This window comes from Cricetulus griseus, chromosome 4 (genome assembly GCF_003668045.3).
Source record: "Cricetulus griseus strain 17A/GY chromosome 4, alternate assembly CriGri-PICRH-1.0, whole genome shotgun sequence".
NCBI classification, from domain to species: domain Eukaryota; kingdom Metazoa; phylum Chordata; class Mammalia; order Rodentia; family Cricetidae; genus Cricetulus; species Cricetulus griseus.
The window spans coordinates 89,214,500-89,231,760 of NC_048597.1; the positions used below are offsets into that span (position 1 = coordinate 89,214,500).

At 46.0% G+C, this 17,261-nt stretch overlaps 1 protein-coding gene across 1 annotated transcript in view; it reads right to left on the bottom strand.

The window, feature by feature from the left end:
- Fbn3 (fibrillin 3) overlaps window positions 1–17,261 on the bottom strand; it is a 77,356-nt gene that overhangs the window by 25,598 nt on the left and 34,497 nt on the right. Inside the window, 12 exon segments of the mRNA XM_035444164.1 lie at window positions 691–816; window positions 1,133–1,260; window positions 3,210–3,285; window positions 7,440–7,586; window positions 8,178–8,286; window positions 8,288–8,304; window positions 10,401–10,526; window positions 11,877–11,945; window positions 12,499–12,660; window positions 15,076–15,198; window positions 16,872–16,994; window positions 17,094–17,216. Of these exon segments, the coding sequence (XP_035300055.1) occupies window positions 691–816; window positions 1,133–1,260; window positions 3,210–3,285; window positions 7,440–7,586; window positions 8,178–8,286; window positions 8,288–8,304; window positions 10,401–10,526; window positions 11,877–11,945; window positions 12,499–12,660; window positions 15,076–15,198; window positions 16,872–16,994; window positions 17,094–17,216 (1,329 nt within the window).

Below are 17,261 nucleotides of genomic sequence, written 5' to 3' on the forward strand. Positions count from 1 at the left end.
AAAGTCCAGGAGACCTCAACTACATACAAAGAACTACAGGCAACTGAGGAATGTTGAAAGTGGGAAAGTAATCAACGATGCCTATTTGACAAATGGGAAAACCCATGTGGAGGACAACGCAATCCCAGGATCTCAAGATCTCAGTGTTTGGGTTTAAATCTTGGAAGGGGTGTGAATTAGGATCGGTAAAAAGGACAATGAAGACCCCAGACAGAGGGTCTAACTGGAGATGCTCTCACCCAGGCCCATGGTTTGGTCAGTTGAGGCTTGGAAGCCATGGTGACAGAGACACATGTAGCTGTCCTCAGTATCCATACAATCACCATGACTATGGACATTTGGGATGTCTCAACACTTATTCCATCCTGAGGGGTGCAGGCAATGTGATGTCTCCAAGAACCCCACCTGATAATGTTTTGCCAAGATTTCCACATACAAAACATGTATGTAGCAGGAAGCAAGACTGTTTGGAGCCCCATTCAGTCTCCCTGCCCTTGTGCTGCTGACATCAGGCCCAGTCCCTATCACCTTTTAGTTTTACTCTGTGCTACTTATGGTTGCTCTCTGAGCTTGTCTTCCATTCCCCAACAGTGACAGCCTCATGCTATCTGAGCCACAGCAGGTGGCTTACCTCACTACCTTTTGCTTTGCTTAAGTCTAACCTGTCACCTTTCTGGGGACCCCACTCACCTACACAGGTCCAACTGAGTGACAGCTCGAATCCTCGGGCACACTTGCACCGATAACTTCCAGGGACATTGATGCAGTCTGGGTTCCTCTGGCAGAGCCCCTTTCCGTTGGCACACTTACCCACATCTGGGGAGTCCCATGAATAGGACAGGGTGAAATGAAAGCTTATCCTGGCGGAACCCCAACCCGATTTTGGCTCCACAAGCAACCAGAACTGGGTTAGGGTGATTATACTATATATAGACCCTTGGGAAGGTGTCAGTTCTGTTATACAGATGGGGAAACTGGGGCTTATGGAGTTTGTACATGGCTTGTTCAGACTGCAGAGACAGGGGAGGGAGGTAAGGAGGAAGGGAGGAGAGAGAGAGAGAGAGAGAGAGAGAGAGAGAGAGAGAGAGAGAGAGAGTCCTGGCTCTAGAGTTCAGGACTCTGTGTGCTGCACCTTCACAGGTCATAAAGTTTCTATTGTAGTTGAAGCCAATGGGGCATGTGCAGTGGACGCTTCCAATCTGATTGCTGCATTCACCGTGGGCACAGATGGCTGGACTCTCCCCACATTCATTGACATCCGGAGAGAGGGTAAGCCATAAGAGAGAGCCCAGTCTAGGGGACTTCCAGGTACTCTGGGCTTCCTCAAGTCTGGAAGAAGGTAAAGCCACAACATGTGGCCCCACAAACTGTGCCATGAGTGAAATGCATCTATTTATACCTCAGAGAGGTCAGGATGCGGCCGAGCAGGGGGATGGTTGGTACAGTGTGTGCCTTGACAACAGGAAGACCTGAGTTTAATTTCAGATCCCACATAAAACAACCAATGTGGCACATTTTATAATCCTAGCACTGGGGAGGCAGAGATAGGTAGACCCTGGGTCTTGCTAGCCAGCTATCAACCAGAAAACAGTAAACTTCAGGTTCAGGGAGAAACTTTGTCTCAAAAAATAAGGCAAAGTAATTGAAGAAGACATCCTGATGTCTGCCTCTGGCCTCCACCAGTGTAATGCACCAGCATACAGACCTATACAACACTAATGCATTCGTGTGTTAGGTGCTCGCACGTGCGTGTGCGCGTGTGCTCTCTCTCTCTCTCTCTCTCTCTCTCTCACACACACACACACACACACACACACACACACACACACACACTCACTCACACACACTGAACAAACTGAACAAGTTTATCTCTGGGATAGGGAGGTTATCTGAGAAGGGAAGTATGCTTGCCTAATGTGCAAAGCTCAGGATTCCATACTTTGAACCATAAAATGAAAAACCATCAAAAGGTGTTGGGGTGTGTTTCCCTAGTTGGTGGAGTACTTGTCTAGGATACAAAAAGCTCTGGGTTTGGTCCCCACCACCATACAAACTGGGTATGGTGGCACATATATAATCCTGGTGTTCAGGAGGTAGAGGGTGGAGGACTAGAAGTTCAAAGTTACATTGCAACCTCCAGGCCAACATCAGCTACAAGTGACCCTGTCCTTAAAAACAATCAAACAATCAAACAAACAAACAATCAAGTACAAGAAATCAACTAAACAAACAAAACTACAAATTGCATCCAAAAAACGAGACTTGGTGGTACTTACCTGTAACCCTAGCATTCAGGAAGCTGAGGCAAGGGGTTCACGAATCCAAGATCAGCCTGGGCTTATACCTATGATCCCAGCACTTGGAAAGTGGAGTCGAGAGGATTGTAGTTTGAGGCTAGCCTGAGCTACATGGTGGGGTCCGGACAAGTTTGAGCCTGGAGACTCTCTCCAAAAAAAATGATCCTCTCCCTATAACATTCCTCCCAACCCCCACATTCAAGGCTAAGGGAACCTTGTGAAAGAGGCCCAAAGTGTCTAAGAGCTGATGGATGGGGACCTGGCATGGCTGTTGCATACACAAACATACAGTATCTGTGGTTACTGGCACAAGATCAAGCTAGAGGGAATCCTTCAAAGCCCCTCCCTTAGTGGAGGAGGAGCTTTTGGCAGTAGGTGGTTTCTAAGTGAGGAAGAATCACTCTCCCTCAGGGACTTGGCTGTTGTCTCCACATCCCAGTGGATGGTCCCACACCCATGTGTAGCAGTGACTGGACACAGGGGCTTATTATAAACAATAAGAGGAAGACATGAAGCTGGGAGGGTGGCTGGGTAGGGAGGAGGCATGAGGGGAGTGGGAGGGAGGTAGTGGTGCATTGCCGGGATCAAAATACATTGTATAACTGTGTTAAAAATTCAAAGAATAAAAACATTTTAAAAGGATATATATATACATATACATATACATATAATATACATATATATATATATATATATATTTCACTGTAAGTAAATTAAAACTCAGAGGGTGGTGGTGGTGGTGAAATCCAATAAAGGAAAAGGGAAAAAGAAGTATCTGGGGACAGGATTGTTTAGGGTGCTGGAGGCACAGGAGTGACAAGGAGAGGAGGCAGAAAGGAAAGAGGCAGTGGGGAGGGAAGGACCAGGTGAAGGGAACTGAGGCTGATGGGAGAGTTTGGTGGTCACTCACGGAGAAGCTTTCCTGTGTGGATGTCAGTGATGAACCCTGGCACTTGGTTCCCACAGAGCAGCCGGTACTCAGCCAGGCAGAGAAAAACAGAACTCCAGACCACACCTTTGCCCACCCTGAGTGGTACACCTCCACACGCCCACAGCCCTGCCCTTGCCTGGCTACCCACCTTCCTTTACTCTGTGCTGACAAGCCCTCAGTTCAAGGCTGCCCCAGGACTGCTCAGGGTCACTCTCCAGAACACATATGGGAGACTTACTGCATGTTTTCTTTGGTGAACAGCACCAAGCACACCTATTGCCCTTCTTTAAGCATGGACCAGGGAGATGGCTTGGCTGGTAAAGTGCTTGCTTCTGAAGCATGAGGCTCTGACTTTAAATCACAGAGCCCACATACAAAGGCTGGATCAGTGGTGCACACTTTTATCTAAACCCAGCATCGGGGAGGAGGCGGGAAAATCTCTGGGTTTTGCTGGCCAGCCAGTCTAGCCTAAACAAATGAGGAGCTCTAAAACACTAAAGTGGAGAAATGACTGAAGAAGACACCCTGATGTCAACTTCTGGCTTCCACATGTACATGGACCAGTGAATACACTCACACCCATGAGTGCACACCCCTACACACACACCCCTACACACACACACACACACACACACACACACACACACACACACACCATACCCCCGACCCTCCTACCTACACATCCACACACCTATCCACACCCCTCCCACATACACACCCACACATATACACCTACCCCCATATACACACACCTTCCATACAAATACACACTTACACCCATACACACCTCCACACCCACCCACCCACCCTCACTCACACCCACACCCATACGTACCCACCCTCCACATACCCCCCCATCATCTCCCACACCCACATCCACATGCTCAATGTTCAGTTACTACCTCAAGGCTTTCGCGCCAGCCCCCACCATCTCTGGAGGGAAGATACTTGCATTTAAGCCCCCAGCATTTTGTGTGATGGTTAGTTTTAATTATTTTAACTTGACAAAACCTAGATTAAGCTGGGAAGAAAGTCTCAGTAAGAGACTGCCTAGATCAAGTTGTCATGTGAGTGTGTCTCAGGGTGTTGTCTCCGTGTGGGAAGACCCAATCTGAAGCCAGGCTCCACAATGCGCTGGCTTGTGGTCCTGCACTATGTGGGTGGAGAAGGTGAGCTGAGCACTGAGCAGCCATGGTTTCTGGCTCCTAATGTGGATGTGATATGACAGCTGTTTCACGTTCCTGCTGTCGTCTCGACTTCCCTGTAATGGTGGGCTAAAACCTGAAGAGGTGAGCTGAAATAAGCTCCCTTAAGTTGCTTTTTGTCTGCATATTTTACTGCTAAAACAGAAATAAAATCAAGACAACTGGCATGACCCAGTGTGACCCAGTTCTTTAGGCTACCAGAGAAGAGGAGGCTCTTCCCTAGTGCTATCCTTTAAAGTATGTCCTCCAGAAGTTTCTATGTTAGAAATCTAAGCCCAAAGTTGGATGCTGATGATGCTTGGAGAAGGGGCTTAGGGGAAGCAAACAGGATCAGGAGGGTGGGGCCTCAAGGTGGCATAGCCTTCAAAGAAGAGAAAAGATGCACTAAGTGGCACACTTGTCCTGTCTCACACTGTGACACCCTCCACCATATTGGGATGAGCAAGATAGCCCTCCCAGGTGCTGGTGCCTTGCCACCGAGCTTCTAAGCCTTTAGAACTGTAAACTAAATAAACCTGTGTTTGGGTTGGAGATGTAGTTCAGTGGTACAGAGCTTGCCTCATGAATAAAGCCTTGGGTTCAATCCCTAACTTTAAGCTCTATTACAGAGCTATAGTCCTGAAAACAGCTTGGTATTGGCACAAAAACAGACAGGTAGACCAATGGAATAGAGTTGAAAACCCTGATATTAACCCACACATCTACGAACACCTGATTTTTGACAAACAATCCAAATATATACGCTGGAACAAAGAGAACATCTTCAACAAATGGTGCTGGCATAACTGGATGCAAACATGTAGAAGACTACACATAGACCCAAGCCTTTGGCCTTGCACAAAACTTAAGTCAAAATGGATCAAAGACCTCAACATAAACCCAGCCGCACTGAACCTACTAGAAGATAAAGTGGGAAATACCCTTGAATTAATCAGTACAGGAGACTGCTTCCTGAACATAACACCAGTAGCACAGACACTGAGATCAACAATTAATAAATGGGACCTCCTGAAACTGAGAAGCTTCTGTAAGGCAAAGGACACAGTCAGCAAGACAAAACGACAGCCCACAGACTGGGAAAAGATATTCACCAACCCCACATCTGACAGAGGGCTGATCTCCAAAATATACAAAGAACTCAAGAAGCTATTCTCCAAAACACCAAACAATCCAATTAAAAAATGGGGTACAGAACTAAATAGACAATTCTCAATAGAGGAATCTAAAATGGCTGAAAGACACATGAGAAAGTGTTCAACATCCTTAGCCATCAGGGAAATGCAAATCAAAACAACTCTGAGATACCATCTTACTCCTGTCAGAATGGCTAAAATCAAAAACACCAATGACAGTTTATGCTGGAGAGGATGCGGAGAAAGAGGAACACTCCTCCACTGCTGGTGGGAGTGCCAACTTGTACAGCCACTGTGGAAATCAGTATGGTGACTCCTCAAGAAAATGGGAATGAGTCTACCACAAGATCCAGCAATTCCACTCCTAGGCATATACCCAAAAGAAGCACATTCATATAACAAGGACATCTGTTCAACCATGTTCATAGCAGCATTATTTGTAATAGCCAGAAACTGGAAGCAGCCTAGATGCCCCTCAACTGAAGAATGGATACAGAAAATGTGGTACATTTACACAATGGAGTACTACTCAGCAGAAAAAAAAAACAATGGAATCTTGAAATTTTCAGGAAAATGGATGGAACTCGAAGAAACCATTCTGAGCAAGGTAACCCAATCACAAAAAGACAAACATGATATGTACTCACTCATATGTGGACCTGCTTTATGATACATAGTAGTGACCGTGCTTTATCAGAGCTGTTTTTAATGATGTTGCTCAGAATGGTTTCCTTCCAGATGATGATTGAGTAAGAAGCTAATTAAAAAAATGGTGCCAGGTACCACAAGAGTAACAGAACTGTGCTGTTTTTCTGGGATTTTGTTTTTTACTTTTTTTTTTTAATGGAGAGTGCTGGATGTCTGTACAATTTTGTTCAAATGACTGCAGAACCTGGAAAAGCTGTTGCTGCTATTGATGCATAACATACTGTCTATATATATATATATATATATATACATATATCTATATATCTATATCTATATCTATCTATCTATCTATCTATCTATCTATCTATCTATCTATCTATCTATATAAAACGCCTTTGGTTCAAAGCCTAGCACCACAAAACAAAAAGAACCCCCAGGCCAAAATCCAAATCAAAACCTCAGTTTTTCTTTTAAGGGTTATCTTATTTTAAATTATGTGCATATGTGTGTGTCTATGAGCTTATGAATGCAGGTGCCAGTGGTGGCCAGAAGAGGAAGCCAGATCCCCACGCACCTGAGTTAGAGGTGGCTATGAGCCACCTGATGGGTGTTGGGAACCAAACTTGGGTCCTCTGGAAGAGCAGTACACGCTGTTAACTGCAAAGCCATTTCTCCAATCCTGACCTCCTATTGTTTATAAGTAAGCTAGTCACTTATTGTTTGTAAGCAATCTAGTATTGATTATAAGTAATCTAATTATTTTGTTACAGCAACCAAACCTCACATCCATGGCTTGCATGTGAACTGTTCTCCCACAGGCTCAGGTGTTTGAATGCTTGGTCTCCAGCTGATAGTACTGTTGTGGGAGACTGTGGAATCTTTAGGAGGTGGGGCTTAACTCAGGTAAGTGGGTCATTGGGGGTGGGTGTGTCTACGTCTGCCTTTGAAGAAACAGAACAAAAAAACAAAACAAAACAAAACAACAATAAAAAACCAAGGTAGAAGACTTCTGGGAAAAGCAACACCCAGGTAGATCTTTTGCCTCCACAAACAGGTGCCCACACATGTACACACCACACGAAGACACACCCACACCTGTGCCACACACAGAGAATAAAGCAGATAAATAAGTTCTGGAAGCCTCTACCTGCACCATGTGTCCTTCTCTACTGTGCTGGGAGGGGCCAGGCTGAGAAAGAAGTTGGGGAGGGGCACTCACAGCTGGCAGGAGTGGGGCAGGCTTGACAGGGTCTGTTTCAGGCCTGCCCCATGTTGTAGGAGCAGTAACACATCTTCCAGGTCACATTCAAGGTCAGTTTGTTGCTGCATGCACCATTGTAGTGGTGCTGGAAACACACGCCCTTTCTCACGTCTGCAGTTGAGGTGGGGGCAAAGAATGTGAAACACCTTAACTGGTAAAAGTGCTAAGCGCCAAGCCTGACAACCTGAGTCTGACTCTTGGGCACACGTGGTTGAAGAAGAGGACGGATCCTGCAAGTTGTCCTCTGATCTCCACATGCTCAGGTGTTTGTATGCTTGGTCTTGCCACGATGCACAAGAAGCCCCCATTTCCCATGTAATAACCAAATAAAGGTAAAAAGACAAGATATGGGAATGGGTCCAAGTCAGAGGAAGAATGCAATTGGAGAGGGAGTCTATCCGTGGACCCATGTGAATGCGTCGGCCTGAGGCTCTTCTCCAATCTCTTTCAGGCTTTGTTGGTCAGTGCATGACCTGGGAGGACCACTTGGCTGCTCTGGGCTCCTAAGTCCTGCAGCACCCTTCAGTGTCACATATAAGTACATCAAGTACATGCATGTGTACTCTGTTTCTTCTTTCAAATATTCCTCTCTTGGCACCTTCCAAGGCTCTGAGGCTCTTGGCAGTTCTTCCCACACCCACGTTCTACCATAGCAACCCCCAGTCTTTCAGCCCTCAACCCCCCAGTCATCACGCTTCCTACCCACACAGTGGTTGCCACCACTGACCTGCAGATAGTCTGCAGGGCAGACACAGGTATAATTTCCTAAGTTGTTGTAGCATGTGCTAGGGCTGCAGATGTCTGGGTGTATTGGAGCATTCATTAATATCTGCAGGGGAGGGAAGAGTGGAAGAGGACAGGAGAGGAAAGTTAGAGATTGTCTGGGAGACTCTCTTGGGGGGTTCCCTACCTCAGGCCAAGTGAAGTCACTTTATTTTTGTCTTCTATTCGGTTTTACTAGCTTAAAATTATATAGGTATTTGGGCCAGGGAGATTGCTCAGTGGGTAAAGTGCTTGCTACACAAACACGAGGATCTTAGTTTGAATCCCCAGAACTCACATACTAGCAGGATATGGTAGCACACACGAGGAACCCCAGAGCTCCTATAGCAAGGGTGGGCAGAGACAGAAGAATCTCAGGAGGCTGTGGGTAGCTATCCTGGTGCACATGGAGCAAACAGACCCTGCCTTAGATGAGGAGGAAGGCAGAGACTAGCCCAAGGTGTCCTCTGACCTTCATGAGCACACCATGGCATGAGTACCCACATTCACACTATCACGGGTTTTGTTTGTTTGTTTGTTTGTATTTTGGTCAGTATATTTTATTACCGCAACAGAAACCAGGACTGACACTAAGAGACAATATGCCAATAACGAAGAGTAATAAAAGCAGGAAGTGGGGCCGTTACTCCCAACCCTAAGGAATCATAAGAAAGAATGAATAATTGTATGTAAGTATGCTCCCTCCCTAATTCATTTCATTAGAGGAAATGAATACATTTCCAGAAGCATACAAATACAAGAAGAGGAGCTCAGTGGTTAAGAGCATACATATACTGTTCTTGCAGAGCCACTGAGCCACTGAAACCACCTGTAATTCCAGCTCCAGGGGATCTGATGCCCTCTTCTGGCTCCTATGAGTACTGCATTCACGCACACAATTAAAAATTAAAACCTTTATGATTTACACACACACACACACACACACACACACACACACACACACACACCCCGGGTTGGGTATTGAATAGGAGTATAATATAAAGACACAGAATACAGTAGTATAAAACCTTTCAACCAAGACAATAGCCCAGGACTAAATGGCTTCATTGGTGAATCCCACCACATATTAAAAGAATACCAATTACACTCAAGCTTTTCCAGATAGTAAAGAACCACCCCTAACTCACCCAGTGATATGAGAATCACCTCCATATCCAGACTAGACAAAGATAGCACAGGAATAGATGCTGCAGGATGGTACCCCTATGAATGCCCCTAAATGCAAAGGTCTTCCATAAGTGGTAGGAAACAAGGGCTGGCAACGGGGCTTCCTAGCAGCTGTCCAACAGGCATGAGGCCCTGAGTCCCATCCCTAACACTATAAGAGGGAATACATGAAGCCGTTATTAGGCCTGGGAAGTCACTTGCCACGCACTTGCCACACAGGCCTGATGACCTATGTTCAGATCCCTGGAATCCATCTTAAATGCTGGATGTGGGATATAGAGATGGCTCAAAGTGATGAAGTTCTCACTCTACCCTTCTATTGGATCTGAGTTCGGTTCTCAGGACTAATGAGGCAGCTTACAGCTGCCTGTAACTCCAGTTCCAGGGGATTCGCCACCTTCCGACCTGCACACAAGTATACACATAGAGGCAGACATGTCTCCTACATTGAGATGGAAGGTGGAGGCAGAAGCCTTAGTTTCTTCATCTAAAACATGGAATCATAATAGAAAAACCTTCCTCATAGGGATGTTGCAGTGGTTAGATACTAATTGAGGATAGGCAGCACAGTGGCAACCTACAGTCCTGGCCATGAGTCACTCACTGTTGGGCCACCACCACCACAGTGCTCAATCAAGGATATGTGAAGTCTGTAAGTCTGTTCGAAAGCAAAGGTGAGACCATTCCTTCCCATGTCTTTCCTTTCCCACAGTTAGCCATGGATCTTGGTCAGCTTTGGTTCAAGGGAGGAAGATGAATGTTGCCATTAAGCTATGCTATTCCCAAGTGAGTAGAAGGAATAAGGAAGGGGTCTGGACTGATGCACGAGAGAAATGGTGGGGGGTGGGAGTTGGCAGAATGTAAAGCAGGGCATTCCGTTAGCCTTCCGTTCCTGACCTTAGGAAGCTTGGCAGAGCAGCATGGCAGAGATGGAGAGGAAGTTCCTGGCCTAGCCCAGGTGGAGTCCACACTCACCCTCACAGGTGCGGGTATCTTCACTGAGGCTGTATCCAACAGGGCACTCACACTGGAAGGTACCAAAGGTGTTGGTGCAGATGCCTCCCCGGCACAGTCCGCGTAGCTCCTGGCATTCATTGATGTCTGTCAGGAATTGAGGAAGCTGAGGAGGAGAGCTAAGTCTAGCGGAGGACTCGAGAGATTCCCCACAGGCTGCTCTGGGATCCTATGGGCTCTTTCAAGTATCCCCCACCCCAAGAGTTTTCTCCACAACTGTTGGGCATTTGGAGAATCTATCTCAAAGGCTGGACACTTGAGTCGGTGATGGCCTGAGCCCAATTCCGTTATTTCCATCTTAATTTGACCGTCGCACGCATGATAGTTCCCTCAGGTTAGAATAGCTTCTCTTCCATCACTACTTCCTAAGAACAGAATTGACAGGAGGATTGATGGCTGGATATGAAAAGCAGTGACTGAGCATTCAAGCCAGTCAATGGATGAGAAGATGGATGTGTGGATGAATGGAAGGGTGGGTAGACAGGCAGGTAGTTGGATAGATGAGTATAGAGGATGGTAAGATAATAGTGGTAGGTGGAAGATGGGTCAGTGGGGGGATGGGAGAATGTGTGTATGTTTGGAGATGGAAGGATGGATGGATAGATAAGAAATGGATAGATGAATGGTTGGGGGTGGATGGGAGATGGATGAGCAGATGGATAAATGGGGGTAATTGAATGAGTAGATGGTGTGGTTATCTGAATGAGAATGGACCCTCTAGTATCACATATTTGAATTCTTGGTTCCCAGTTGGTAGAATAGCTTGGGAAGGATTAGGATGCATCGCCTTGTTGGAGGAAGTTATTCCTGCCTGCTACTCCACTCCCTGCCATGATGGTAATGGGCTCTAACCTCTGAACTATAAGCTCTAAACATTCTCTTTCTTCTATAAATTGCTTTGGTCGTGGTATCTTATCACACAGTAGGTAAGCAACTAAGACCAAAGATGACAGAGGCTGGGTGGATGATATGGGTTTTTAAGTGGATAGGTGAGAAAATGGATAGGTTGGGGATGAATGGATTATATGGTTGGGTGGGAAATGGGATGGGTTGATGAGTGATGAGTGGATGGACAAATGGGTTTAGATAGATGAATGTGAGATAGTTGGAGGATGGATGGATAGATGAATAGATGGATGTATGGGTAGGTATCCATGGGTGGCTCGCTGACTGGTTGTTCAAAAGGATGGGTAGATGGAAGCTGGAAGAATGGATGGATGGAAGAGTGGATAGATGGAAAGCTTAGTTAACAAACCAACAACTGACAGAAGAAATGACAGAACAGACTAAAAATTTCATGCATAATTTGGTTCTACAACAAAGCCCCCATGTGGGAAGACATGTTCTCCAAGGCTGCCCACATGGCACTTGGCAAGGTGTGGATGAGAGGAAGGCCCATCAGTGTGTAGGTGTATCAACAGCCTGTCAGGTACTCACCTTCCAGAATCACAGTGCTGGGATTGGGCCGGAAGCCCTTACCACCTGGGCACAGGGTCCTATATTCTGCTGCAAGGGAAACAGACTTGATGAGTGGCTGTGAAGAGAGGCACTTGGATGGGAGAAGGGGACATTACAATGGTCCCCCTTCTTTTGCTTTGCTAAACCAACTATGACTCATATCCTCAGCTTTGGGTAACTGCTTAGAGATTTCAGTGTTTTTGTGATGGTGAGTGTGTATAAACATGGATTCCTATCCAGTGCCCGGACAGGTGCATCATGAGGGATCCTGTTCCCACTGTTGTTTCTACTTTACTCATTCTCCAAGCCTGTACTCTACTTGGGACCTACAGTTCCCGGATCCCTAGTCCCCAGCACAAGGCATAGAGGAGCCAGTTTGCTGACTGGTCGAGTGACAGATTGAATATAAACACAGGGAGAATTTACAGAAAGCAACTGTGGAGACAGGCCTAGCCTTTGAACTGGCAAGGAAATGCTTTGTGACCCAAGATTCCTTTCCTTCCTGGTTCTACGTCTTTGTCCCCCAAAGCCTTCTGCAGGCAGAGATGACCTGCAAACTTCTGAGTCTCTGGCTCAGGCTCACTGGCCTGCAGGGACTCACAGGTGTTGCCGATTGGACATGGCTTGCAGGGGTTGCCCCAGGCTTGGCCCAGGGAACAACAACAAGATGCTCTGCTGACTCCAGCTCCAATCGCTGCACTACAGGAAATGCCACCATCACCTTGGTCACTCACGTCCAGGTAACAGATCCCGACCAGGGTGTCTGCACAGGTAAAAATGAGTTGTTAGGCATGAACTCCTGAGCTAATTGGGAGCATGAGGGTAAGGGAGAAGGTGCTGCCACAATAAGAGCACAAGAAGAGGAGTAGAGGAGAGAAAATGGAGGAGCAGAGATATTGAGTAGGGGGAAGAATAGAGGAGAGAGAGCAGGATGAGAGATACCGTATTAGAGAGAGCCATTATAGGTCCGAGAAGAGATCTGGAACTAGGGAGATCTCCAGAGACCTACAAGGATGACACGATCTGACAATCCAGGCAATGGAAGAGAGGATAACCTAAAAGCCCTTCCCCTAAAATGAGATTGATGACTACTCTTTATGCTATCCTAGAGCCCTCATCCAGTGGCTGATGGAAGCAGAGACAAGACATCCACAGAAATATACTGAGCTGAAATCTGGAATCTAGTTGAAGAGAGGGAGGAGTGAAGATGGAAGGGGTCTGTACCAGGTTGGAGAAACCCACAGAAACAGTTGGCCTGAACAAGGGAGAGCACATCGACCCCAGATGCTATCTGGGAGGCCAGTACAAGACTGATTCAGCCCCCTGAGCATGGATGCCAATTAGGAAGCCTCTGCACTCCAGGGAGCCTCTGCAAGTGGATTAGCAGTTTTCCCTGGTGTAAGAAGGGACTTTGAGAGCCCATCCTATGTGAAGGGTTACACTCTGGCCCTGGACACATGGGGAAGGGCCCAGGCCCAGCACAGGAAGATTTGGTGGACTTTGCAGAGCCCCCGTTGAGGGCCCTACCCTGCCTGGGGAGTGGTGGGTGGATAGGTTGGGGGTGGGGGAGGAGGGATGGGGGTGAGGGGAGGAAGAGGGAGAAGAGACTTACATGTGAAACAAGCCTGTTCCCTAACTTGAATTAATAAAAAAAAAATGAGTTGTTAGCACTTGGAAAACTGTGTTACCTTGACTTCTACGACTTCCTGGTTGCATGTGTGTGTTCTCCTGAGTGTGTAACTGTGGCCTCTCTGTTCTGTGTGTCTGGCTGTGTAAAACTGTGTGTGAGTTTGTATGTGCCATGTGCTATGTGTATACATGTGTGTAATTACCATCTCTGATTGTAACTGTATCTGTGTGTAACTGTGAGCATTTATGTCTAGTTATGTCTGTAACTATGAATTTGTGCATGTGCTATGTGTAACTGAGTTTCTCTGTGTGTAACTTTATATTGCGTCAGTGTGTTTTTCTGCATGTAACTTGTCTTTGTGTATAACTGTATTGTATATAAATACATTTCTGTGTATGTGTACATTTGTGTGTCTGTTACAAAATTTCTATGTGCATTACTGGCTGTCTCTGTATCTATTTGTCTGTGTTTAAGTGTGTTCCTCTTTGTGTAACTTGCCACTGGCTGTTACTGTGTTACTATGTAGCTCTCTCTGTGTTACAAATTTATGTATAATAGTGTTTCTCTGTATCTAAGTATATCTATGTGTAATTTTTTTTAACTACAGGTTTCTGTGTAATTGTGTGTGCAATTACCTTTCTGTGTGTGACTGAGTGTCTATATATTACTATTTATCTGTGTTACAATAATCTCTTTCTGTGTCTATGTATCTGTAGTTAAGTGTGTTTTTCTATTTGCAATTTGATCCTTATGTAACTGTATGCATGTGTGTATGTAAATGTTGTCTCTGACTATACATGTAATTGTATGTGTGTGTGTATAGAAATATGTTTCTATGTGTGTATTGGTTGTCTCTGGGTCTACCTGGATCTGGGTAGCTGTGTGTTTATATATACCACGTGTGACTTGCCTTTAACTGTGTATATGTGTATAGATGTTGTCTCTGACTGTAATTGTGTATGTGTGTGTGCCTCTGTTTATGCAGCTGCTATTTCTGTGTGCAACTGTGTCTGCATGTGGTTGTGTTTCTTTGTGGGTAACTGTTGTTTTCTGAGAAACTACATATATCATGTATCTGAACATTGTCTCTGCTAGTATGTCTATGGTAATTGTGTATGCCTCAGTGTTTTTTTTCTGTGTGTGACCATGTATGTGTATAATTGCATGTCTGTGTATGGTTGTCTGACCCACTCTGTGTAGTTTTTTTGTATGTAACTACGTTGGCTGTTGTCCTTTGACTAGAACCATATATTTCTATATGTAACTGTATATGCCTCCATATATACCTACATGTTTGTATGTAGTGGTTGAATATTCCTGACTGAGCAGGGAAGGTATGCATGTGTGTAAAATTATGTGTGCATGTGACCATGTGTGTCTAAACCAGAAGGCAATATCACAACAGATGACTACTTCCCAGCCCACAGTTGCCCTGCCTGTCAGGAGCAGGAAGATCTTCACAAGTTAACACCCAGGATGATCCAGGCCATAGCCCTGTCAGCAATATTGACTCTGGAGTTCCCCAGCTGCTGCCAGGTGTGCACTCACCAACACAGCCCACTCCACTGGGGTTAAGCTGAAAGTCCTGGGGGCAGCTGCAGAGGTAGCTGCCAGGGGTGTTAACACACAGGCCATTGATGCAGTTTGCAGGATTTTCACACTCGTTGACATCTGTAAGGGACACACACCATTGCCAGCTAGGATCTCTCACTGTATCCCATCTCCCCTTTCTCCTGAGTGACTACAGATCTCAATGGGCCCACTCAGGTGCTGGAGTACGAATGTTTGTCCTTCTCTATGATGAAGCCAAAGAGGACATGGCGTCAAGAGTCTGCTCTGGCCATCCAGCCCTCTCCCTTTTTCTGTTCAGTTCCATTCGACCTAGATTTTATCCCTGTCCACACTCTTCCATCCTGAGTTTCCCACAGCCAACATATAAAACTAAGATTTAGAAAACACAATTGAGCCAGGAGTTGGAAAACAACCCTGAGGGCCAAATGTAGCCCACTGCTTGATTGTATCAGTAAAGTTTTATTGAGCCTTTCTACTTACAGTTTGTCTGTGGGAAAGCTTAGTGGTGGCAAAAGACATCCATATAGAATGCTGAAAATTTCTACCATATGTTTGTTATTATTAAAGATACTAGGGCAGGGGACCATTTTAGCAGGTTTGGTGGAGAGGGCACTTCATTTATTCACCGCATTTGTTCAGGGGATGGTGAGAGGGCAATTGTGATGGTTAGTTTTAATAAACAACTTGACATAACCTGGAATAACATGGGAAGACAGTTTCATTGAGGGACTGTCTACACTGGATTGGTCTGAGGTCATGTCTATGGAGATTGTATTAGTTAAATGAACTGATTTGGGAAGACCAAGCTGTACCATTCCCTAAGTACTATTATACGAGTGGGGAAATGGAGCTGAGCACAAGCAAGGAAGCCTGCACACATGCATTATTCCCCCTCTGGTCTTCTATGTGGATGTGATATGGTTGTCTCGAGCTCCTGCCACTGGGGCTTGACCATAGTGGCAGACTATAACTCAGGCCTGTAAGTGGAAATTGACTTCTTTCTCCCTTAAGACGCCTACTGTCAGGATATTTTTATCAACCAACAGAAATGAAACTAGAACAGCAATGAATTGCGATGATTAAAAACAGGAAATGGGGATGGAAAGATGGCTCAGTAGTTTGGAGCTGTTGTTGCTGTTGCAAAGGACCTAAGTTCAGTTCCCAGCACCCACACGGTGGGGCTCACAACCATCTGTAACTCCAGTTCCAGGGGATCCAACACCTGCTTCTACCCCCTCCCTGCCCCCGCCATGGACCCCAGGCATGTATGTAGCACACTTACACACATTCAGGCAAAACTCTCGTTACATATATAGTAAATAAATCTAAAAATAAAGTTTTAAAATAAAGGAGTAATGAGGGCTGAAGAAATTGCCTCACTGGGTGAGAACACCTGCTGTGTAAGTACAGGACCTGGGTTCAATGTAAAAAGCTTGAGTGCTCTCCTGTAACACTAGGGTTAATCATGGAGACAGGAGGATTGCTCTAGCTTTCTGGCTGCCAGCTGTGCCCCAGGTTCAGCTACAGACCCTGTCTCAAGGAGCCAATGTGGAGCGTGATAGAGAAGGATGCTTGACATCCTCCTCTGGCCTCACATGCGTATTCACCACACACATAGACATGTGCATACCCCCAAGTACATGCATATATGGAAAAGGGAGTGATGGAAACTATTCTAGAAGAGAAGTCAGGGTGAGTGTATTGTGGGAGCAAGCTGTGTCCCCGTACTCTCAGTCCTATGCTCTTCGTTCCCCGCCAGGGTGGCTCCATACCTGTGCAGTTGCTCCCACTTTGGTCCAGCTCATAGCCATCATCACAGCTGCAGCGGAACGTTCCAGGCAAGTTTTCACAGTTCCCAAACATGCACAAGTTCCCAACAGCACACTCGTCCACATCTGCGGAGACCTCAGCTCAGTCTACCATGCTTGATAGTACGTTCTGGAAACTTGCCACTCTGTACCTCCGCCTGGACAGGGCTAGACTGAGACTTAAACCCAGCAGGCCAGCTGGTTCTTGGTGGGGTTCTCCCATATCACACTCACAGTGGTACCCGCCAGGTACATTGAGGCACTGTCCATTCTTGCAGAGCCCCACATTCTCCATGCATTCATCCTTGTCTGAGGGACCATGAAGAACACAGGGCTGGGGACCAGCTGGGTTAG